This window comes from Kogia breviceps, chromosome 7 (assembly GCF_026419965.1).
Source record: "Kogia breviceps isolate mKogBre1 chromosome 7, mKogBre1 haplotype 1, whole genome shotgun sequence".
NCBI classification, from domain to species: domain Eukaryota; kingdom Metazoa; phylum Chordata; class Mammalia; order Artiodactyla; family Physeteridae; genus Kogia; species Kogia breviceps.
In genome coordinates, this window is record NC_081316.1 from 56500222 (window position 1) to 56525699 (window position 25478).

The 25478-nt window shown below is 35.4% G+C and overlaps 1 protein-coding gene across 28 annotated transcripts in view; it reads left to right on the forward strand.

The window, feature by feature from the left end:
* Positions 1–25478, forward strand: part of DLG2 (discs large MAGUK scaffold protein 2) — a 2077851-nt gene that overhangs the window by 1091748 nt on the left and 960625 nt on the right. For 16 of the 28 annotated variants that reach the window (XM_067038359.1, XM_067038349.1, XM_067038350.1 and 13 more), the window contains one exon: positions 20406–20447. The exons of the other annotated variants lie outside the window; for them this stretch is intronic. In XM_067038359.1, the coding sequence (XP_066894460.1) occupies positions 20406–20447 (42 nt within the window). The remainder of the gene's footprint in view (positions 1–20405; positions 20448–25478) is intronic. 28 annotated transcript variants of the gene reach the window in all.

Sequence of the window (25478 nt, forward strand, 5' to 3'; positions counted from 1 at the left end):
GGGATCCTTCTGTGGACAAGTCACAGCCTGGAAAGCCTATATCTTACAGCAAAGAGACTAAAGGCTAACAAGGCTCAGTTGGCACAGCATCCTGGCTTTGACCACAGCCATCAATAAAGGCTTCCCCCAGCTCTGACCAGATCTGGAGGTCATCACTCTTCCCACTCCACCTGGAATTACCTCTCAGATCCCAGGACTCTCCTCCAGTAAAGTCACTAGTGAGGCCTCTTTCTGTCTCTAATTCTCTTTCTAATTCCTTTGCCATAATGAAACTCTTTGCAGAACTTCCCTTTGTTCCCTGATTTTGACTTTCAATGGCTTGTTTTGTAATTCAGAAGACTAAACTCTGGCTCTATCTGCCTTATTTGTTTTTCCTTTTGGTTTCTGAGATGCAGTGGCAATGCTGGAAGTTCCTTTCATGACAATGAGGGAGAGAAACTACAAGTATAAAGATAGTATTTCTTGATACCTACAGATTTATTTAGCTTTTTATTCTGCGATTCAAATTTATTTCTAATTTGGTTTAATTGTGCCTCTCTAGCCATACTTTCCAACAATCCCTTTTCTCCAGTGAAGTGGGATTATCTTTCTGTAATATATTAGATGCTTTTTGCCTCCATGCTTGTTCATTTGGAATATACTTCCACTTCCCCCAGTTGGTTAAATCGCCTTTGTCTCAGCCTGTTGAAATCCTCCTGTCTATTTTTCAATGCCATTTTAGTGGTACCTCCTCGATGCAGCCTTTCCTCATTTTCCAAGATGCTCCCTTTATTGAATCTCCATGGTTTTCCTTAACTCTCCTCTGGCCCAATCTCATCATAGTTATCTGTGTATTTCTCTTAACACTCTTACTAGTTTTTAAACTCCCTAAGCACTAGAGCAGTATCTTACTGTATTTCACAGTATCTCACAGATTTTATATTATCTTTCACCATACTTCTATTTGGAAAAGTTTGAATTGAAAAGCTTTCAAAAAATACCCACATTATTAAGCCATGCTGAAGTGAGTAAGCTTTATATTATTTTAGAAATGTGATAACCAAAATATATGTAACGTATTCCACCTGGTGATTGTAAGCTGTATATCCAAAGACATTCTCTATCCCTCTGTTACTGTTGAGATTGTGATAACGATGCAAATTCTTGTGCAACTATAATCACAGTGGCTAAATTTCATTATTTTATTTATACCAGGCAATATACTAAGTATTTTAAAATAAACAGTAATTTTATAAGCACTGAGTTTGTGGTTTATCTTGAATTACTTAGATGAGTTTTATTGCCATTGGAACCCATATATTGTAGAACCAAGAAAACATAATAACTTTCAGACAAATTCAGAATCTGAAAAGGAAAACTAAATTGCTATTGATTAACCATTCAGTGCATTTTCCAAATGTTTCTCTTATGTTTTCTGGTTGCCTAAGTAACTAGATAGATGAAGTCAAGTATGACAGCTAGATATTTTTTCCAAAATCAAAAAGTTTCTGTATAATTTTCCCCAAGACGCTCACTCCCAATTTGGTGGTGTAGATTTCTTATATTGAATTTTCTTGGCTTTACCAGGTCAGATTAAAAAGAATCTACATTCTCTTTATGTAGGGACTTCTTAATTGTACTACAAAATGTACTACATCATCAACTTATCAGGAGGCACGTTTTTCATTGCTATGAGCCTACTGAGAGTAGTGTCTTACTTATCTTTGTATGTCCAGTGTTTAACTTAGTGGCTGCCACATACTATGTACCAAATAACTATTGAATGAGCTATCGAATAGATAGAAAGATGTTTCTGTACTTTATCTTGAAGCTTCGGATTTTTTTAAGCCAATGATAATGAGCTTCCTTAGTGGCAGATGTTGCTCCGTTACTCCAAGGATGTTCATAAGATACTGTTCTGCCTTAGCTGAAAGGACTTTTTACCTTCTTTTCTGTCTCTGGGAATGAAAAATGTTATTTTAGGCAGATTTTTACACCTATTTTTCAATAGATGGAATTCATCTTCTCACTGGTATTGACATATACATAATTAATCAGCGATTCACACCACCTTGTAATTTGGGGACTTAATTTTGCTGTACTCCTAGGAAGGACCTATCAAAAAGCAGATTCAGCAAGCTCATTTGGCAACCAGCTTGAAGAGTCCTCTCTGATTTTGGACAGTGTGTTCAGAGGAAACAAAAAACATCATATGTTGATTCTGGCCACTCTTAACTGAAACCCACTGACTTTGGGTTAAACCTGAGCTGGGGGAATGATCTAATGAAACAGAGTCTTCAAAATCTAAGTTGTCTGAGCCTTGCCGCAGATGTCTTAGAAGGCCTACTCACAGGTAATATTTGTATCACTCAATATCTTATTGAGATCTACTTCTTATATAGGAATAGAGAAGAAATGGCAAAGAGAGTGATGTCACCTGACCTGACACTCTTTATTGCTTACCCCTTTGTAATTAGAATGAGTCATATGAATAGTTCTGGCCAATAGATTGTGGGAAAAATGATATGTGTCATACCCAGGCCTAAGCAATATCAATGCATCTTTCCTCCAGTATGTTCTTCTCCTGACACAGAGATGGTGTAGCTTCAAAATTTGAAGTCTCTTATTCTAGATCCCTGAGCGGTTATGTAGAGCAGAGTGCCCTGCTGACCTGCAATGATGTAGTGTGAGTGAGAACTAACCTTAGTTTTATTAAGCTACTGAGATTTACTGTATTCTTACAAAAAAACCTAACCTATCCTGACTAACACAGAGGGAGAGAGGACAAGAATTAACACTGATTGAGCACCCACTATGTGCCTACACTGTACTAGGACATTCATATGCCCTGCTGTTTCTGTTGTTGTTTTATTATTTTCCACAAAACCTCTGTGAGGTAGTTATTATAATCTCCATTTTACTGATGAATACATTGAGGCTGTAAGATTTGATGACCTTGTGGATAGCAAAAGATTGAGATGGTCTGTCAATAAATTTGTTTGAGTCTCAACCAATGGGGTTTCTCCCAACCCCATCCTGTTTCAGTGACACCATGTTGACTTCCATTAACATGTAGTTGCTAACTTTTAAGGCCAATCGAAGTTTTGAGCAAGCACAATTGAGGCCTACAAAGTCTCTTTATTCCTAAGGAGGGAGCCAGGACAGTAGGGTGTAATGTGAGTATAGGGTGTCACCTAAAATGGGAACCAAATGCCCTGCAGGCATGAGCAAGGGATAATTCTCTGGTCCAGACTAAGTTCCTTTGGGTATAGAAACTGCTGTCAAAAGAATCTAGCCCAATGATCAAAGTTAGAATTAAGGTACTAAGACCAGAGCCAAAGCAGTCAAGGTTGGGGGTAACAGAGGACACTGAAAAATACAGAGGCGAAGTGATATGGACAATGATGTTCACAACTGCTTCTACTCTCCCTCTTCTGTCTTAAAGCAGAAATATTACAGACCTGCCTTCTGACAGCCATACGAATTGCCTACTTATTTAAGAAAAATTAATATTGATTAGGTGAGTGATCACGGAGTCACAGTAAGCCACTTTGGAATGAGTTAAGCATATTTGTGTCATAATGCATATACAATTAGCATCCTTTAGAGTTATTTGGGTGTTTCTTGTAAATTATTGCATATGACTCACTTTGGCTCCATAGGAATTATGTTATTTAGTCTCATTATTGGGTATTGTTCATTCTTGCTAATGAATAAAATGAAAAATAGAAGTATTATGTATTCAAAGTATATCAAATTAAGTGCCATAGAGAGAGGGTAAATAGGGACGTGTTTACCAGATCATTGCATGTAGGAGATAGGAGGCTCTTTTAGCTGAATGATAAACATCCAATAAAATTCTTTACAGTGTATAATGACTTCTGGACTTAGAGCCATAACAACTGGGTTGAAATTCTGGCTCCATATAAGATGTACATTCAGATTACTTAACCAAGCCACTCCTCTATAAAGTGAGTATAGGTAAGTTTACCTTACATGGTTGTCATGTAAGAAAATTATAGAGTAGAATACTTATAAAAGCACATGTGATCTGGTGCATTATAGATGCACAATAGTGTTAGAGACTCCGTTTGCCCTTTAAATACATGGACTGTATTACCCCAGTAGGTTATTCAAGTTTAAAACATCAATGACTATTGTTCATGCTTCTAATAAACAGGCATGGGCCTAGCTTAGATGTGCCAAAAGAGCCACCTGGCTTCAAAAAATCTTCAAAAGGGGAGAATTACCTTGGTGAACTCATCAAGCTCCAGGGTCAGACTTTTGTTTTGCAAGCCCCAAAACTCTAACTCAGCAGAATTGCAGTCAATCAAACTCAGGGATACTGATCCATATTAGCAAATCTCATAAGATACTGATGGAGATAAATAGATACTTATTGGAGTTTATTCATTTTAATGAGAAAAAGTTTCTAAGCTGACTAAGTGCCCACATACTCAAACCAGTTCATGATCTGTTGCTACAGAAATTGTAAGGGGGAACCAAATGATAATGGTAAGCTTACTTGGGTCTGAATAGGCTAGATTATATGGGAGAGACAACCACAAAATCTGTGTCTTTAAACACCAAGGCTCATTGATCTCTCAAAGGTCATGTTTCGTGATGGGGGTGGTGGGATATTTGACTTTAACCTCCTTACTCAGGAACCCAGGGTGACAGATGCTCCACTTCATGAAGCTGCTGCAGCAAAAGAAAAGGAATGATAAGGACCTTGCACTTGTTTTAAAAATGCAAGAAATGACACATAACCTCGACAATGAAATGGCACATTTCATTGGCCAAAGTAAATCAATATGCTATACTTAAGTTTAAGTCACTCTGGTCAGTTAAGCAGGCCGGAATACCTTTCTGCACAGTCATTCTGACACAGAATGATGGGAGAGCACATGTTAAATTAAGTAGGAAGAGGACTTTATGCCCCCCCAAGATATTCATAACTAGTTTCCAATAATCTGAAGCAGATATATCACTGTGAGGTTATTCAAAACCTTTCTGAATCTGTAGGAAGTACATTGTGGGAGGGGGAGGGAAGAAAGAGCAGTTAGGTACCCCTGAACTGTGAAATGAAGAAAATAAGATTAACCTCAGAGTTAACTTATAAAATCAAGCCTTATTAGATCTGGATATGCAGGTTATCTGAGAGAGACTTGAGGGCTCCCAGGTCAGCAAGACCTGAATGTCATCTAAAGGAGGGAATTCATGGGTATAAATAAAAATATATCTATGAGAATGAGGTTGGTCAGCCAGCAAAGAGGAAATAGAGAGTCACTGAGGCAAAGCTTGGCAGTTCATATCCTACTTCTATTCCAGGGAGAAGATGCTCTGCCAATAGAACTTTATGAGTGTGTAGGCAACTACACCTTTATGTGGCTTGAGGGACAGCAGGCTTATGGGCATTGTGGCATTAAGCATTCAAAACTTAGAATGAAACCACCTTTGGTCTACCTACCTCCTTTACCAAGTGTACTCACCAATATCCAGTTCCCCCCTACTTTGGGGTACGTGGGATGATTGTACTTCGAACAGTTCTACATTTGTCAACCATAGTCAACATTTTTCTTTTCTGCTAAAATCCTTTAACAGATAGTTTCCTCAAGTCAGAAGAGTAATGTATTCATTTAACGTTTTTGTTGCTTATTGCTCATTTATTCCATTCTTCGTCATTCTTTCATACATTCAGCAGACTTTAGAATACCTACTATGTTGAAAGCCATATGCTTTGGGAAACAAAATGAGGAATAAGATAATATTGCCTTCAAAGGACTTCATTTTGGAGAGACAGGAAAACATAGGCCCAAATTGTTAGAAGTGTTAAATGAAAGCAAGAAGAGTACTTTGTGCTGAAATTCAGAACTAGCCAACTTGAGGGCTTTACAATATTTCACCATCATATTAGATTATTCTTCCAAGTTTACAAAGAACTTTCTAATAAATGATCTCATGTAATCCTCTCAACAGTTCTGTGGAAGGTAGTGTTACCCTCTTTTACAGATGAGTCAATACAAGTTTATTGAAGTTAAGCAACTTGCTCAAAGTTTCATTATTATTAACTGACATAATCCACATTTTCTAAAATGTTCTCATACTATAGGCTTATTTTAAATCCTGTGCCTATAGCACTTTTGATCCTGGATTCACAACCAGTCCTATTGCCTGGATCATTTGGCACTACAGGTTACAGGAATACCAAGATGTCCTGATTTGGTGAAAGTTAACTTTCATGAAGCTATATTATAGGAAATAAGGTCTGCAACAGAGATCAACACTTGTTTGGATGTAGCCACTTAAAAAATTTTTCATATGGGTTACATACATGTTTATTCTTTTGTTTATTTACCATTTGAAGAACAAAGTTTTGTTTTGAATTCTCTTTCCAGAAACATAGGTAGCTTTTATTATCTGTATAAATGAATTTCTCCACATTTCATTGCTCATCTTATAGAGAAATTTGGAAGAATGCTAGAAATGAATTTCTTTTGTAAATAAAAGTGAAGAAAAATAAAAACATAATGTGATGGAAGAGAAAATTTTCTTAAGTTAAAAAGACTGAAATAAAGATATCAGAGAAGAAAACTGTTTGAATATTCACTTAAAACTTCAGGGACAGAACCTTGATGAGTTTGTCAAAGTCTCTGTCTTATCCTAGAAACAATTCAATAAACTTGTTTTGAGTTCTTATGTTACCCCACACTGAGTTAGGAAATGAAGTTACAACAAGAAACGCTCCTGGCTCTCAAAGATCTTGAAGTTTCATAGGGGGGAAACAGAAAAGTGGAGAATTTCAATACAAGAGAGAAAATGCTTGAACTATAAAGTGAGTAGAAAGCACAGAGTTGGAGATGGGTGTTGGAAGAATGGACTAAAATCCAAGAACAGTTTGGGGAACAATGAGATAAGTCTCTCACAGGAAGCTGCTTCTGAACTAATACCTGAAGATTGACCAGGAGCTAGCCAGAGAAAAAGAACAAAGGACACTGGATAAAAATAATGTTTACTACCATCAAGTGAGTAACTCTGTGCTCTATGCCAGGCATCATTGATGACCATTAGTGTAAATTACATCCTGAAATTCTCTTAGCTACTCTGAGAGATGGGCAATATTTGCAAAAACAGGACAAGAGAGAAACTTGTGCAATTTCCTTCAGATGACCAAAGAACTCTAGTAAGAAGCCTCTGGGTGAAAGAAGATGTGACAGAATAGATATAATGAGGCAGAGTTTTAAAATAATTGGAAATAAGGCAAGAAAAACATGATATAGTGTTTGAAAATAATTGAAATTAAGGAAAGATATAGGAAAAGAAAAAAGACAATTAGAAATCCAGATATAGTAAAAATCTAAATGACAGTCAAAAAATTAATAATAACTGGTCCTGTTTATTGAGTGTTAGCCATATTCCAGGCCTTGTTTTACGTACTTCCATGTATTTTCTTTCTTTTAATCCTCAGAACAATCCCATGAGGGAATTCTTATTATCTTTATTTATGTATTAGGATACTGATGAGCCAAAGAGAATAGGTGAATATTTCTGTCAGACAGTAAGAAGTGGAGCTGAGTTTTGAGCCCAGATATGCTGACTCCAGGGCCTAGGCACTTCATCACTATTTCTTTGACCTGCTGGATACCAACAATGGGATTAGCACAGTCTATAGCTTCCTTTTGTAACATTATATTTTAGTTATATATTCCTGAAACTAGACCCTATTTCCTATGAGGGGAAATATTGCCAGGCCCTTGCACCTCTTATCTGATTTGGGAAGCATATTTTCCCCTCAGTAAAGATGGTTAATCTCATCCACTGACTTTTTCACTGGTGTAACTCTCAGGAAGTAAACAGCCTTATGACCAGAACATGGGAGTTTATCACAGTTCCATGTATACTGACAGCTTTCACCAGTTATAGAGCAAACATCACTCACTCTTTTGCTTTTGTAGATAAGACAAAGCATTATAAGGATAGCTAAAGAGTCTTGGGTACAGGAAACAATTTAAAGACTAGGGTGTTAATGATTTTTTTAAAAGATATTAAAATCATAGATTTCCATATTTCTATGAAGTTGCTAAGGAGTGTAATGAAGACTCATTTAAAATCATTTTCATTCCGTGCATTGTGTCCATGAAATAATATATAAGATGGGAAGAGTGTGAGCAAAACATCTATTAAGAGTCTGAGCTCTTTTTTGAAGTATACATATTCAAGAAACAAGGGAAATGAAGTTCTGAGATTTTCATAGAGAAATGAGAAAAGGAGGATACATTATAACAGCAAACTGCTATTTTTGTTCCTTAAGTGCCAATAGACTTTTTCTCCCTTAAGATAAATAATTGTTTCTCTTTATGGCAATTATGACATAGAACTTTCATTTGATTATATTTTTAGTGTGTTGAGTGGTCCTAATGTGGATGCACTTAAACTGTGCCTTCCATTCTATTATATGAAAGTCCCATGGTAATTTGTAAAATTTAAATTTACCATGGCATCAATTAAAAATATTTTTTCTACCACCTCTTTTTGGTTAGCATATGTTTTGTGTTTCCTTTGTGTGTGTTCCAGTTTTTCACCACAATATATAGCACCTATTTAAGCCTAGTTTGAATTTGTAAGGCATTATATTTCAGAAAGCAAACTTAAATAAGGTTTTCCATCAAGACTGTCCTTTTATGTAGCATGTTTTTTTTTATTTCTTAAAAGTATAATAAATATAAAGAGCAGTGATTCTCCAGGATGCAAAGAATTCAATACCAACGTCTATTGAAGCTCTTCATCTGAATATGCCAAGGCACCTAAGCCAGTTATTCAGATTATATTATTGAGTAAATAAGATGCCTTACACACATCACCTTCTATAGGTTAAAGAGTGAAGTTTGGGACTCAAACACATCTGGGTTCAAATTTAGCCTGGCCTTTTACTAGCTGAGGAGACTTAGTCCCTTTTAAATCTTTGCATTGAGAAAAAGAATGTAATTATGGGGGCTTCCCTGGTGGCGCAGTGGTTGAGAGTCCGCCTACCGATGCAGGGGACACGGGTTCGTGCCCCGGTCCGGGAAGATCCCACATGCCGCGGAGTGGCTGAGCCCGTGAGCCACGGCCGCTGAGCCTGCGTGTCCGGAGCCTGCGCTCCTCAACGGGAGAGGCCACAACAGTGAGAGGCCCGCGTACCGCAAAAAAAAAAAAAAAAAAAAAAAAAAAAAAAGAATGTAATTATGTAACTGTGGTTTTGGAGGCTATTGTTTCTAATTAGGGCACTCACGTTGGTTCTGAAAGGTTTTAAATAGGCCATTTAACTTGTCTATACGATTTCCTTCTTTATTATTAAAATTATGTGACTATTAAGTTAGTCATTTCAGTCTTAGGGATTTATCCTTAGGTAAACTATGCAGAAATTCATGCATATGGGTGTTCATATGCAATGTTGTTTACACTAGACAAGAAAATTTAAAAGACCTAGATGTCTAACAATAGGAAATTAGTTGAATTATAGTAGTATAGTGATACATTAGAATTATATGCTGCCAATGAAAATGTTGATAGATGTACTTTAATTAAGATACGCTATCATATGGAGAAAAAGCAGGTGACAGAAAAATGTATAGCATGATTTTATTTTTTTAAGCTAAGTATATTTGAGCAATATGGGCAAAAAATAATTGTTTATCATGTGCTATATTCCAAACACTATTGTAAGTCTTTTACATGTATCATCTCATTTCATTTATGAAATAACTCTTACAGTCCTTACTATTAATATCATTTTTATATTAAAAAAACAAACCTGAAGCCCTGAAATGTTAAATAACTTGCCCAAAGACACACAGTCAATGGTTCCAGTACTTGAACCTGAGTCCATGTTCTTTACCACTGTGATATTCTTACCACTGCTTCCTAAAAAATTCCATAATCATGAACAATACAATATTAATAATGGCCATCAATTAACCTCTTTTACTGAGTACATGGAGGCTTACAGATGGCATATTACTCAAGAGTATGAACCTCGACCTTGCTTCTGTCACTCACTAGCGGTGTTACTTTGAAGTTCCTTAGCTTCTCTGGGCCTCAGGGTCCTCAAGATTAAAACAGGATTAACAGTGATTTATAGTTTCTATACGTATTAAACACATTAATGTATATATATTATTTAAAATGGTGCCTGGATAGGAAAAATATTTTTTAAGTGTTAACAACCACTAAATCTGCCACAGGGCTAAGATGGGGTAGAATCAGAATTTGAAACTTGGTTTAACTCCAGTACAAATTCTTTCATCTATATACTGATCCTTCTAGACCAGTATCCCTGGCTGAGCACTGTAATACTCATATTCTCCCAAGATTACAAATGAGTTAATTCACCTTTTTTTTGGAGGGGAGGGGTATTTTCATATATTTCTTTGTGTGTGTGTGTTAGTTTCTGCTTTGTAACAAAGTGAATCGGCTATACATATATATATATATATCCGCATATCTCCTCCCTCTTGCATCTCCCTCCCTCCCACCTTCCCTATCCCACCCCTCTAGGTAGTCACATAGTTCACCTTTAAGTTTTCCCCACTGAAGGGCTAGAGAATGTTGTTTGAATAGGATTTCATGTGAAATAAAACAAACAAAACAAAACAGCCTTATGTATTTGCACTCTAATCCCTAGAGATTTTACAAATACTTTACTCTGAGTTATTTGTGGAGCTTTCTCCTCCTAGGAATATTGTTCTCAGTGGTTTCGTGGGGGAGTTTTTATCATTTACAAGAAAAGGACAAAAAATATATTGGTCATGAAAAGTTATGATCCTTACCAGACTATAATTAGAAGTCTATATTATTTTTATGTTGGGCTTCTTTTCTTCATTCAGCACATATTTGTTGAGTGCCCACTATGTTCCAGGCATGGTTCTAGGGTCTGTCTGCCAGTATTTCCTGTTCTCTACCCAATGATGACTATATTCATTATCGACTCTGCCTAAGACATTACCTGAAACCTTAGTGACCTGAAACCTTAGTGACTTGCCACTCATGGTTTTTAACTCATAATTTCTGTAACCAGAAATTCATATAAGACACAGCAAGGATGACATGTCTCTGGTTCATATGTCTGGGGTCTCAGCCAGGAGACTCACAGGGCCTGGAATCATCCAAAGTTTCAACACTCAAATGTTTGGTAGTAAATGCTGGCTGTCTGCTGCCTTCTTAACTGTGGTTGTAGCCTGGAACATCTACACGTGGCCTCTCCATGTGGCCTGGACTAGCTCACAACATAAAGGATGAGTTCCAAAGGCAAGCATCCCGAGAGAGAGCCAGGCAGAAGTGTTATCCTTTTTATGACCTAGCCTCAGAAATCACATAACACACTTTTACTTTGTTTTTCTTTAATATGGTAATGTCTGTAAACTAAAACTCTTTACATATGTTACTTGTTAATGGTGTTCAGTATGGTTGAATGCCAAGACTTTTCAGTGTTTATGGACAATTCTCAACTCTTTAACTTCTCTGATTTGAGGAATTTTTTCCTCCATAAAATGGGGGTGATGATAAGAATTACACCACAGATAATAACTACATTAAAATGATGTTTAAAACTTTGTTTTAAAAAGTGAAATGCATTTTGTGTATTTATTTTACATCACAAGTTTTAAAACTTTCCTAGGAACCTGTATTCTAGAAAAATAATTTCCATATGTGCCATAGTTTGGTCAGCATACTATTCATTTGGGGAGATCTTAGAGACAGATATATGGAGATTTGAACTCCTATTATTTTATTAGCTATGCAATTTTGGACAAATTTCTTAACCTCTCTGAAATACAGGATATTCATCTATAAAATAAGAAATGGCTATCCTCAGAGCACAGGTAACCTTAACCAATCAGTAATTTTAGTCCTTGTAATTTGAAATAAAGGGCACGGAAGGAATGACAGGACTGACGTAATTTGCAATTCTAACACTGGAGGTGACTTGTGGAGCATCAGCGTAGGAACGTATGCAGTCTGATGTATACAGAGACGCTGCTAGCTCAGAAAGGAGCTTTTTGCAAAATGGAAACATACATCCTCCTCAGGAAGATCACTGCACCACGCCAAGGCACACAGCTCAGGGACCAGAATGTGGGCTGAATTTCAGTCCTTGCCCAGGTAGGTTCCTTGGGGCACAGAATGGTTTGCACAATCATATACGGTGGCCCAGTGCCTTCCTATTTCATGATAATTTTAGTTGTTTGTGATAGAGGTCCTCATAACCAGAGTTAAATGCAATGATGTGCTATAAGCAGGCTCTTTAAAAAAAGGCTCTGATTTGTAGCATTTGCTGATATCCATGGTGTAAATACTCTCACCGTGACTGATTTCAAGCTACCAACATTTTGACAACTAGCTCACAAGACAATTATCTCTCACTCGCCTATAGGAGCCAACTCCAGCACACCCATTAGCAAAGAGTGAAATTCAAGCAACTGCCAGAAAATAGCCCTGAGACCTCATAACTTCCCTTAGATACGAAACATCCTATGAGCAGTTCCCATGGTAAAACAGAAGGGCTTCTAGGGCTAAAAGCAGTTTCATAGTAGGTATGCCTTTCCCTCCCCCAGAAAAAAATATTTCTTCACAAACTCTTATTGATTTCAATCTTATGGAAGACAAGTAGAAACATTTTAGAACATTATGTTTCAATGTACTGTGAAGAGGAAAAAAAAATGTGCTATAATCATTTTTTTTAAAATGAGATACACTTCCACAGGATGGTTTTGGAGAGGAGGAGACAGGAGATGATGTCACAAGTCTTATATTGGAGAGAAGCCAGGCTATGCCAGCCAAGAAAAAAATAACCTATTGGTTACATCTTGTTACAGTTCATCATGTCCTATCTGCTCATAATTCTATTTTTTGGTCCTATCTAGCAGACTTTATGGTTACAGCAAATGTCATTTTTTTCATTCATCATCAGAAATGAAGGTTAAACTGTAATCAAAGACTTGGTTGTTGGATTGTTTTTAACTTTATTTCTGTTAAGTTGTGTTTAACTTTATTTTGGTTTTGTATCCTAGCACAAAGGAGGTAGAAAGATTTAGACAGAGGCATCTCTCAATAGGGGAAAGGCTAGTGTGACCTCCCTTTGATTCCATTATATTCACTTGAATTCAACAAATATAAATAAGACTTGCTCCACTCCTCAAGGAGATTATTATTTAGAAGTTGGACTCAGCCAATTTGATCAAAGAAAAGAAAAATACTGGTGCTACTGGTGGTGGTAGTAGTAGTAGTAGTAGTAGTAGTAGTAGTAGTAGTAGTAGTAGTAATAGTAGTAGCAGTAGTAGAATAGTAGCAGCAGCAGCTAATAGAAGACCCAGGTTTGTACTTAGAATCTGATACCTATTGGATATGTGAACTTGAACAAGTTACTTGATTCCTCTGAGCCTGTTGCCTCATCTATAGAAGGAGAATTCTACCTCACAGGATAAAAGGAATATATGTCAAGTTTTCAGTACCCTATCTGACACAGAGTGGGAGTAAAATAAATAGTATCTACAATTTTTGATAGTATCATCATCAAAGCATTGTTGTGAGGATTCAATTAGGTAGCATCCCTTTAAGAGCATGCAATAATTATTTAATGAATGCCTACTGTGTGCTGGGTGCATCTGTAAACTGAGCAGCATATTCACTGCAACAATGAAGGAACACACAGAGGGTCACAAATAGGGTTTAAAGAAAGGTGATATTGAGAGGAGCACAGAGAATGGAAGAAGAGGTGTTGAGAGTCTTACCCCAGTTGGAAGCTACTAATTCCACAGAAGCAAGCCTCTTGCCCATCGCCACAGTATATCATAAATATGAGAATGAACTACTTCTACCACCTCGTTCAAAGGTACAGCTGAAAGTCTATAGCTTACCAATGGTGAATCAGCTAGATGAGTTTTACCTAGACATAAAGATCAACATTTTCATCAAACTTTGGAAAAATATTTGCTTTTAAGGTATAAATATTGAGAATGATTAGAGGAGCAATCAAGTTAGAAAACTTATTTTACCCAGTCTTATGGTATTTGGTACCATTTCTTCAAAATGTAAAGGAGACAGGGCAGAGAGTTTGTATCTTCAAAAGCATACCTCACTGGATATGCTAGTTTTTTTTTTTTTTTTTTTTTTCAATTACCCCTGGAGAAAATGGCTTTAGACTACTTCCAATAGCGCTAATCTTTACTTTTCTCTGCTCATGTGACATTACCTGGTAAAAATAATATGTCACTTCTCTGTATCTTTCATATTTACTGTGCAGTTTCTGTGAATGAGGTCAAGTAGGCTTTTCAGAGCATACATTCAGTCTCCTTTAGGGTGATTTGCCTTCCCCAGGCACAATGTTTTGAAGACAACTGTACACTTTCCTCCCGGCAGCTTCATGCTCATTTCATGGAACATTTTATATATTTCTTCGATATAAAGATATAGAAATGCTGTTACATTCACCTAGGCTATTTGTGAGTCAGGTTTTAGTGGCCTCAAAATGAGGACACTGTAATGCTATCCTCATGGACAGAGCCATGTCCTTAAAGAATGACCCCCTTCATTGAAGAGAGGCAGTCCAGTGTTGCAGAACAAGCACAGGACAGGGAATCAAAAGATAGAACTTAAAACTCTAGTTCTATAAAACTAGTTGTATGAACTTCAGACAAGTCATATGACAACTCTGGATATCTATCTCCCTATTTGTGAAGTAGAGATTAGACTACATTAATGCTTAGGTCCTTCCAGCCTTTGCACTACTGTCACCCTAGGTCTGGGACATCTCCTGGCTGGCTCGAGGCACTTAATATTTTGCAAATTTAAGTCTTGAGTGGCAGGAATGAGATTTTGTGATACTTGATTGAATATTCCTAATGATAAAGATTTTAATTTGTGACAAAAATCCAATGGTGATCTCTGAAGTTAACAGGAATTTGAGGATAAATATTAATGGGAAAGTATGAAGAAAATATGTTTTTTTTAGTTACTAATGCAGTCGTATTCCCACAACCTGACCTTCATTGAATGTCCCCCAAATACCTCGTCAACACCTATTTTTCTGAGTGCTAGTGAGCTGAGTATCTGACCCTTAAACCTACCCAGAAGCACAAAAATGGAAGGTGCTCAGAATGTCCCATCCTTGTCCTAACGCTGCATATATTAATGGCTTCTGAATTGTTTATCTGATTGTCCCTTCTTAGAACCTTCACTTACCTAATGATTACCTACGGAATAAAGTCCAGAGTCATCAGTATACCATAAAAAGTCCTTTCCAATCTGCCTCCTGCCAAATTGCTCATATGCCTTTCCCATTATCCCTCCGCACATACTCAAACTTTACTACTTCATCTGCAGATATTGACTTGTGCTTGTATTTGCTTCTGCCAGGGAGTATGGTCCTAACAATTTATACAAATAAATCCCTTATGTGTAAGCATTGCACATGCAGTCTTTTTTGTGAGAATGCTGTTCTTTGCTTTCTGTGCCCAGCAAACTTTTACTCAGCCTCAGATCTCAATTTCTTGAGTCTTTCCTAACTCCAGATTCCTCCCCAAGCATTTACCTCACTGAATGGCAATTATTTCTTTTATGCCTTTCTTTTAGACTGTAAACTCCTAGACAATAGTAAAAATGGCTTATTTATATCTTCATTTTTTGCACCTAGCATGGCTGACACAGAAAAGATTATTATAAACATTTTGGTGAATTAGAAGAGGGAAGTGATGTCTACTTAGGTGAATATCCACTTTACGCTCACCTCTTCTTTGAAACCCTCCTTGATTTACCCTCACTAATCCCCAGGCACTTCACTTGCCAGTTTTTCTATTTCACTCTTATCTTTATGTATTTGGGTTCAACTATGTTTGCCAACACTTGTGCTTTCTATATTTCATTTCATTTATTTTCATTAGACCATATTTTCGATATACTTTGTCTTTTCATACAGCTCTCCCCATGTGACTGTTTCAATAAAGCTGTAAATATTTCAATATGAATGTTATTTGTTTTGTGTTCATGCCTTTTTATATTCATATTATCTATTTTGTCTATAATTAGATAGAAAGAGATGTTAAAAAATCATTTTGCTACAGCAACTTAGCAGAAGTACTGAATAAATATTTAATGATGGCAACGTGGATTCACTAAAATATACAGAATGAAAATAAAGCAATTGCCACAATCATGCAATGTAAATCTCTGCTACAAAGATTTGTTGCCACTGAAATAGCTCCCATACAATATCTTACTTTTTTGCTAAGGCTTTAAAGGTTTAAATGAGTTCCTGAATTTTAACTTTAATTCCAAGGCCACACAAGTAAGTCACTGGGCTTCGTTGTGCCATCAGCCTAATGTTCTAAGAATAGGAATGGATTGTCCCTGATCTTAGGTTCAATCCTCGGCTCTAAAGGAATTTCTGTGGCTTTACATACAAATTATATACAGCTAGTCTTCCTTATTCCTTCAATGTGTTCTTCCTCAAATTTACCCCTCTCCCTGGAAACTCTTGCCAGATTAATTTTCCCAAGACTATCCTTCATCATCTCACTCAACCAAGATAAAAACGTTCGATGTTAGATCCATTGAAGGGAGACTGATATGTTGAAATAGTTATACCACAATATGGTAAACATTGTAGGGATGGATACATTATTCATTCAAGAAATATTTAATGAGTCTTTACCAGTCCTTGTAATGTGCAAGTTACTGGGGTATAGATTGGTTTGGTCCCTGTCTAGGTGTTTGGGAAGACTTGCAAGGGACATATATCAGCTGGCACTTAAAAGTGAACTAGGAATTTACTACTTCATTCAAATGTCTTAATAATTCCTTACATCTATGAGTTAATCCATGAATTCAAAATCTCTCTCTTTTTCTCTTTTCTCCAGAGCAAAATATAATAGTACTGGAAAGCAAAATGGCAAGGATTAAAATTTTAAAGCAAAATGAAATAACAAAGGAGAATCCAGAACTTGATCAAATATATGAACTTTGAGTTATATATATTCTAAATATTTTAGCACCTTTTGGTAAAAAAATTTTTTAACGTAAGTAAATTTGGGGAACACAGTACTTTAAAGAAAGAGCTAAACTTCTAAAACATGTCTTGGTCTAATCTTAGAACCAGGACTCAGTGATGGGCAAAATTGAAAGGATTGACAAGGTACTCATCTGAAATACTAACAGCAGTTCTGCCTGCAGTGGAAGTAAGGGAGCTAAAGGCAAAGTTATACGAATATGGTAATTGGAGTCTTTAATCGGTGTGTTAAATTAGTGTATCACTGGTATGTACGTGGGAGGTTTGATGTGTAGAGAGGATGTGCACAGGGAGGATTATTGTTATTCTTCACTTGGCTGAGTTTAAATGGAAGGACTCAAACAGAGAGTAGGAAAATCAACATTTCTCCCTTCCTTTGGGAAATGCAGAACTAGCCAACAAGATCCAATTAACACACATGGATGTCAAGGGACCATTTTATAGTAATTCAACTTTCTTAATCTCATGTTCACTAAACCCAAAATTGTCCACTCAATCCAATAAGGCATCCCCAATTTCCTTCCTATGTTAATTTCATTCTGTGTTATAAAATACAGGATAGTAGAGGAAGAGGGTAAAATAACATTTATTCAGAAGCTGAATCTTAAGATGGCATGACCATGTACACAAATTGTATACTTTATTTATATGTAATGCTGTTATAACCCCCCCAATATTGTCTTTAATTTTAATTTTTTCAACATTTTCTTAGACAAATTTTTAAAGTTAGTACAATGTTGAAAGAATAATATAATGAACATCCATACTTTCTGGATTCAACAATTGTTAGCAATATGCCAAATGTGTATTATCTATCTTTCTATTTATGAAATTATCTTATCTATTAATTTATCTTCCCTGATCTATGCAGATAGCTAGAATTGTTTTCACAGAACCATTTGAAGGTAACTTGCAGACAGAATGACTTCAGTATTTAGCTCCTACATAACCGTAACAGCATTACCACACAAAAGACAACTAATAATACTTCTTAATGTTATTAATATCCAGTTCATACGCAAGTTCCCCAACTATCCTCCTCAGTTGTTTATAGTAACTTTTTTTTCCAAACCAGGATCCAATCATGGTTCATGAATTATATTTGGTTCTTATATCTTTAGTATATTTTAATCTAATCATCTCCTCAGCTTTTTCCCATAACACTGAGGTTTCCCCCCACTTTTATTTTGAATAATTAAAAACCTACAGAAAAGTTGAAAGAACAGGAAACAAACACCATTATACAACTTTACCTTATTCACCAATTGTTAGCATTTTGCCACATTTGCTCTCTGTAGCTCACTTGCTCTAATTCTAATTCTATTATTTCTTCTACAGGCCAGTTTTCTATAAAAATGTTTCCCTTCATTGTCTTAAGATGTTAGATATGTGAATGCAGGATGACTTAATACATTTCCCTTAGAATAAGGAGTTAGTATAAAAATCAACTCTAAGGATGGCAAATGTTCTCTTTCAATTTTTAAGAAAGTGCCAACATTCTCTTTGATGTCCGCATTTGGTCAAGAGGAAACCCTTCAAATTGCCTCATGTTCTGGAACTTTTCCTGCCCCAAATATAAAATTAGTCTTCTCTCCAAGGAACTCTGGCTTCTTTCAGTAGAAAATGATCATTAGAAAGCAAGATCTTGGTGCTAGTTATGTTCCTGACTACTGGGGTGTTGTTTCTTAGGCCCTTTTAGTGAAAAGATAGGGAATATATATGTTTTTTCGAATGTCATGAGTAGATAATGACATTTCCAATTCAAATCTAACATTACATAGTATTTCCTTAAAATTCCTTGACTTTATAACTCCTTTCTCTTACACTAAAAATGTTTGTTTTCTTAATAATATTTCTACTTATTTGCTTTATTCTACATTATACACCAAAAAGCTTCAAAATTATAACACTAATAATACAAATAAACAATGAAACTATTGAATAAAATGTAGGGGTTTTGCAGTTCAACTTTTTTCCTTAGAATGCACTCAAAATAAGGTAAACTGTATTCAAAAGTCACTTGAAATAATTATTTTCTCTTTGGGATTAAATTAGTAGTCTGATGCACAGACTAGGTTGTTTGAATTTGTTTGCATTGTTAGAATTTATTGTTTTCTTTCCCTTAAATTTTATTTATTTTGTATATTTACGTGATTCAGAAGTAAAAACTGTGGTAAAAGATATAGCAGAGAGGTATTGCTTCCATTTTTTTCCATTTCTCCCATTCCCCTGTAGGTATAGTCATATATAACTCATTGTCCAAGCAGGATACTTTTGAGAAGGAAATGGATTACTTAAAATAATTATAATTCATAATTTTTTAAATACTTAAGTATTGACTGAAGCCTAATTTTATCTTACCAGAGGACAAGTAAAATAGTCACACACTGAAGGAATTCTTTAAAAGGTTTTAAGAATATCTAAAAGTCTTTATATATTAAAAATAACATATATACATGTGTAATAAAGCAAGTTTAAAAATACAAGGTTCTATCCTGGACAAAATGATTTTCATTATAAAAACATCTTGCTTGCTATTTCACTTATTAAGTTTACTTAAAACCATTCCATAACAGTCTAAAGAGATCTTCTTCATTCTTTTTTATAACCACATAGCACCTTATTGGGTAGATGACCATGGCTTATTCAACAAATTCCCTGTTGATTGGGTATTTGAAATTCTTCAGTGTCTTGCTGTTATATACAGTGTTGTCACAAATAACCTTGTGGATATGCTCTTTGGTATTTATAGAGGCATGACTGTAGTGTAGTTTCCTAGAAATGAGTTTCTGGATTGGAGGGAAAACACATATGTAATTTTGTTAGGTACTGTCGAATGAACTCTCATAGGAGATCTAATACTTTGTACTCCCACTAGCAATTATATGAGAATCCCTGCTTCTTTTGTCAACTAAGTTGTTATCAAACTTTGGAATTTTTGCCAATCAAATAATAGGAAAGAGTATCTTAGTAGAATTTTACTTCTCTTATAAGTGATGTTAAGCATCTTTTCATATGTTTGAGGGCCTTTTGTCTTTCTTTTGGGGTGAAGTCTGTTCATGTCTTCTGTCCACTGTTCTTTTGGGCTTTGGTATTTTTCTTCCAGATTTCTAGAGGCTCTTTCTATGTTAAAGTATTAGATCTTTGTGCCTGTGAACTAAGTTGCAAGTATATTTTTACAGTTTGTTATTCATATTTTGAAAAACGTAAATATATACACGTATATGGTTTTATTGCTCATATTATATATATACACATACGTATGTATGTATATATGTTATTGCTTGTGGATTTTGAGTTATATTTACAGAAGCTTTCTCCTCTCTTATGTTTTAAGGAATTAATCATGTTTTCCTCTTTTTTTTTTTTTCTTTTTTACATCCAGCTCTCAGATCCATTTGGAATTCATTCTAGTGTACAGTGTGAGGTACTGATCTAATTTTTTTCTTTTTCCATGTGACTATCCAGTTGTCTCAATACTATTTTAAAATTTATTTTTTTCTCACTGATTTGAGATGTCACTTTCTCATACACCAAATTCAATGTATATATTTGGGTCTTTTTCTCAACCTTTTTTTTTTTTGTACTTTAAGTAAATGTGCAAATATCATACTGTTTTAATTATGGATAATAATAGTCTCCAAAGGTCAGAAGAGAATATGGTTTTCCCAAGGTCAATTTATTGAAAACAAATTAGAGCCAGGATTTGATCCATGGCAACCCTATGTTTGTATGATTTAAATAAGACTCTAAGCAGTATCATTATCTCAGTTAAATAAGTTATCTGATACAGTTATCTTATCGATAATAAGTGTCATGTTTGGTAGTTGTAAACTACAAAAATTAGGGGTGCAGAGTAGTTTTGTAGCGCAAAATGATTATCTTGTTAAAAGTCTCCTGACTGCTTTCCTAATGTCTAATTCCAAAAGCTCTTGAAGAACCCTTTACCTCCAGAAGTAGGATTTTATATGCATACATACTATTAGAGTATATATGGCAAACTTTGAGCTGATCTGAGCCATAATGGACATGGGGAGTAGAGGGAGAGAGTCTCTATTATTGTCTCTTATCACCCACATTCTAATGTCCATGTAATGAGAATCCCTATGATGAATGCATTATTTTATAAATGTGAAAAAAACCCACTATAAAATAGATATGAGGCAAATAAATGCTGTTTCCCTAGTGTTGCACAGTTTAAAACAAAAACAAAAGCCCACTGGCAGAAGCCATCTGGTCCTGGCAACCTTCCCGGTTAAACACTTTTAATTGCTTCTATGATCTTGGTGGGTTGATGTGCCATGGTTTACAGGGATTTGGGAGAACTGACCTTTATGTAGTAATCACAGTTCGTTGTACAAAAGAACTCTGAGTTACCAAAGCAGGCAGCATATCCTGCTGTGGGGCTGTGGTAATAAATATGGATCGATGTGTGATGGTGTCCTATTTGGAATAACTTCACTGCAATATTCTAGATATAAGGCCATGCCAACAGCCAAAAACATTCCACCTGGAATGTTCTGTGAGTTTTGGCAGTGATCATAAATCTAGTAGGGTCTGTAAGTGAGATTTGTTTATTGTTAGTCACTCTTATGACACCAAGTCCCTTTTCTGTACATCATCTTGAATTTTTTAATTGAAATATAGTTGATGTGCAATATTATTTTAGATTCAGGTGTACTACATAGTGATTTGACATTTGCATACGTTATGAAATGATCATCATGCTAAGTCTAGTAATCATCTGTCCCCATACAAAGTTATTAAAATATTATTGACCATATTCCTTATGCTGTATATTATATCTCCATGGTTTATTTATTTTATAACTGGAGAATTATACCTCTTAATCCCCTTCACCTATTTCCCCCAACCTTCTACCCCCTCCTCTATGGTAACAACTTGTTTGTTCTCTGTATCTATGAGTCTGTTTTCCTTTTTCCATTTTAATTTTGTTTATCTTTATGTGTTTGTTCTGCTTTTTAGTTTCCACATATAAGTGAGATTTTATGGTATTTGTCTTTGTCTGACTTATTTCACTTAGCATAATATCCTCTAGATCCATCCATGTTGTTGCAAATGGCAAAATTTTATTTTTTAATGGCTGAGTAATGTTCCATTTTGTGTGTGTGTGTGTGTGTGTGTACATGTGTGTGTGTATCTCACATCTTATCCATTCATCTATTTTGGGAGAAGACATTTTCTGATACAGCATTGATTGGTATTTCTTTTCCCCTGTAATCCATATCTTTTTAAAATTTTATTCAGAATAAGTTTAGCTCAAGCTCTTGAATTATCACTTCTTTCTCTTGTACCCTTCCTCCTCCTCTTCAAACTTCTCTGAAATTTCTGAAGAGAATGGGCCATACCCTGACCCCTTGTTCCTGAGCTATCCTTATTCAGAGCAGCTGTGTTCTCAGAGGATGCATCCAATGAGGAATGCTGTAATAATGTGATTCTGTCCAAGGAACAGAGACTGTGTGGTAATAGAGAAAAGAAAATTGCACTTGGAAGTAGAGAGCAAAGTCTGTGACCTGGCTTGGCCCCTGGGTGTGACCTTGGACAAGACCTGAACCTCTCTGAGACCTAGATCTTTCATCTCTAAGGCAAGTGGGCTGGCTCAGAGATCTCTGGTCTTTTTCCTCTTCTGACATTCTATCTCTTTGAAGGTTTGTAACCAATAAAAGTAAACTGGGACATTATATAAAAAACACCTACCCCCATTTATGCATCTGACAGTTCCCAGAGTTAGCCCTTACGTTGCTGGGATTTGGTACAATATTCTTTCTTCGTAGCAAAAACGATCAGGTGTGTGATTTTTATGGGTGGGGCTGCTGAACTCTTTGTAGATTCTGTGACTGTTCCTACAAAGATAGGGGCCAGTTGTTAAGCAGGACAGTACAGTAACAGTTCTGCTCAGCTGAAGTCAAAGTAAAGACACTTTATTGAAATTTTGCATTTCTAATCCCTAGTGGGAGATGATGTAGTCATTTCCACTTTAGCATTAAAGAAAAGAAAAAGTAAAAAGTATTACATAGTTAAGCCATTTGTAATTCTTATTTCTGTAGAACCAAACTGACATCCCTCTAAATACAAATAAATATTTTGCCCTAAGTGTAGAAAAATGATTTATCATGACTTTATAGCTTGTGCAAGAAGGATGACTGTATTCGCTTGTTAACATTGGGTCATTTCTCCGTTGTTGGACAAGTAGTACATTGGAGAGGCTGAGTAATGTTTCTGCTTTCTAGAAAATTAGATTTATATGTATGTCTAAAAACACAGCTGTCATTATATGTGTCAATTAATTTCAGCTCTTGCATATATTTATTTGCACTATTAAATAATCATGGGAAAAAAGTTTTTAAAAATATTATTTTATAGTTATTAAAAAGAGTATCAGGGGTATAGGACCTCTTGCAATCACTTCCAAGAAGGCTACAAGTGGTTTAATTTGTGGTTAGAGTCCCTGACTGCTTGGGAGTCATTTTGATAAGTGAGAGCTTCACCTCTCTGATGGGTAAGAAGTCTGTAAGAAAATGCTGATATTATTAATTGGAGATCATAGAATTTTAGAGTTAATAAAGACCTGTGGGATAATTCAGCTCAGTCTGTTTACTTCACTGATGAAGAAACTGAGGCATAAAGAAGTTAAAACTCTGTTCAACATTGGTGACTATTAGTAGCAGAATCAGGCCAAGGAACTGGATCTGCTAACTGTCTTTCTGGTGTCTTTCTATCATCTGCACTGACTTCTCTAGGGCTACAGAGGCTCATTCATTCATCTACCGAAGCATTTACTGAATGGCTATTATGTAGCAAGCATTGTGCCAGGTTCTAGTAACCCAACAATAAATAAATGTGGTTGCTTCTCTACCAGAACTCACTGTTTCACGTATCAGAGAAAAGTTATAAACTGGTACCTTTCTCTACTCCAAAAAGAATATTTCAAGATGGATTGATTCAATAGAATTGTGGTAAAGCCCTGTCAATTAACTTTTAGCCTTAGGTTTTTACTACTTAAATAACTTTTGAATTCTTATCCAAGGCTTATTCTTTTATCAAGGCTTCAATGAAGTCATGACAGTATTGAGCCCATTATACTTGATCAATTTCTTTATCATTTTTGGACTGTTGCCTATTTATGATTGATTGGCAGGCCAATTAACATTTTCCCATTTCTGGCCATTTTTTAAAAAGAAGTATCTAAAAACATAACTCAGATTAAAAAATTTTAGAAGCACTTATTCTTCACATAATACTCTTGCAGTTAATATAGTAATGAGACATACATGTGAAAAAGGCATAGAAGAGAGACTGCCCTGGATTGGAGATCTAGATCCTTTACTTGCTACATGTATGACATTGGACAATTTATTTTAAATTCGGAATCTCCATTTTCTCAAGCCTAAAATGGAAATAATAATACCTACCTTGAAATGCTTTCAGGATGCTGAAGTGAATGCATGTATAGTCCAGAGTATAGGGCCTGAAAGAGAATGTGCTCAACAAGTAATAATTATAACTCCTAGCCTTTGAAGAGTTAAAGTCAATATTGCTATAATTTTGCTATTTTTCATATTCCTGGCAATGCAGTTTTAGTGAATTGAGAGAGTTTGCAACCTTGCAGAATTAGAGCTTAGAGATATTTACAGGGGTTAGCCTATCTATTTCTCTGCTGTCAGGTCAAACTGATGGCAAAATACTACACATATGTGGAAGCTACTTCTTGAAAATTTTTCCATTGAGTCTCTTATAGGGTAGTACAATAAAATAATTTTTTCATTTATAACATACATGGATTTGGGCAAATTGCTTTCCTTGATCAGCTTCACATTCTTCATGTATATCAAATAATAACTTTACAAGGCCAGAACCTCATCTGTCTTATTCCTCACAGTACCATCAGCACTAGAAGTGGCTGGTACATAATACATACTCAATAAAACTTCTTGAATAAATGAGTAAATAAATTAATTGCACTATAGTAAAACTTAAATGTTATGTATATTTGACAAATAACAGGCCCAGACTCATTTGTTAATGTTTGTTGTAAATAACATTAAGAAGGTCTAATTCATGGATGTATTTATTAAGTGAATATAATGACATTTTCCCTAATAGAAAAACTAAAGTACAGGGCATCCCCAAGGGAACTAATTTGAGAGCTATATGATACCTAAGTTAATTCTGTATATTGTATAAATATTAAGTTTTCGTTCTTGGAATGCTTATCTAGTACATCCTCCAAGTATAATTTGTCATTTGTTAATTTATTTGTTCACTTTATAAATTTAATATTATCTGGATGTCAAAACAGACAAGCATAAAAATAATACTATGACCTATTCTCATTAATAAGTAAGAATGAATAGATTCTAAATAAAATACATCCAGCAAAAATTAATATCAATTGAAGAATCATCTATGATGGATAAGTGGGAATGAATCCCTGGAA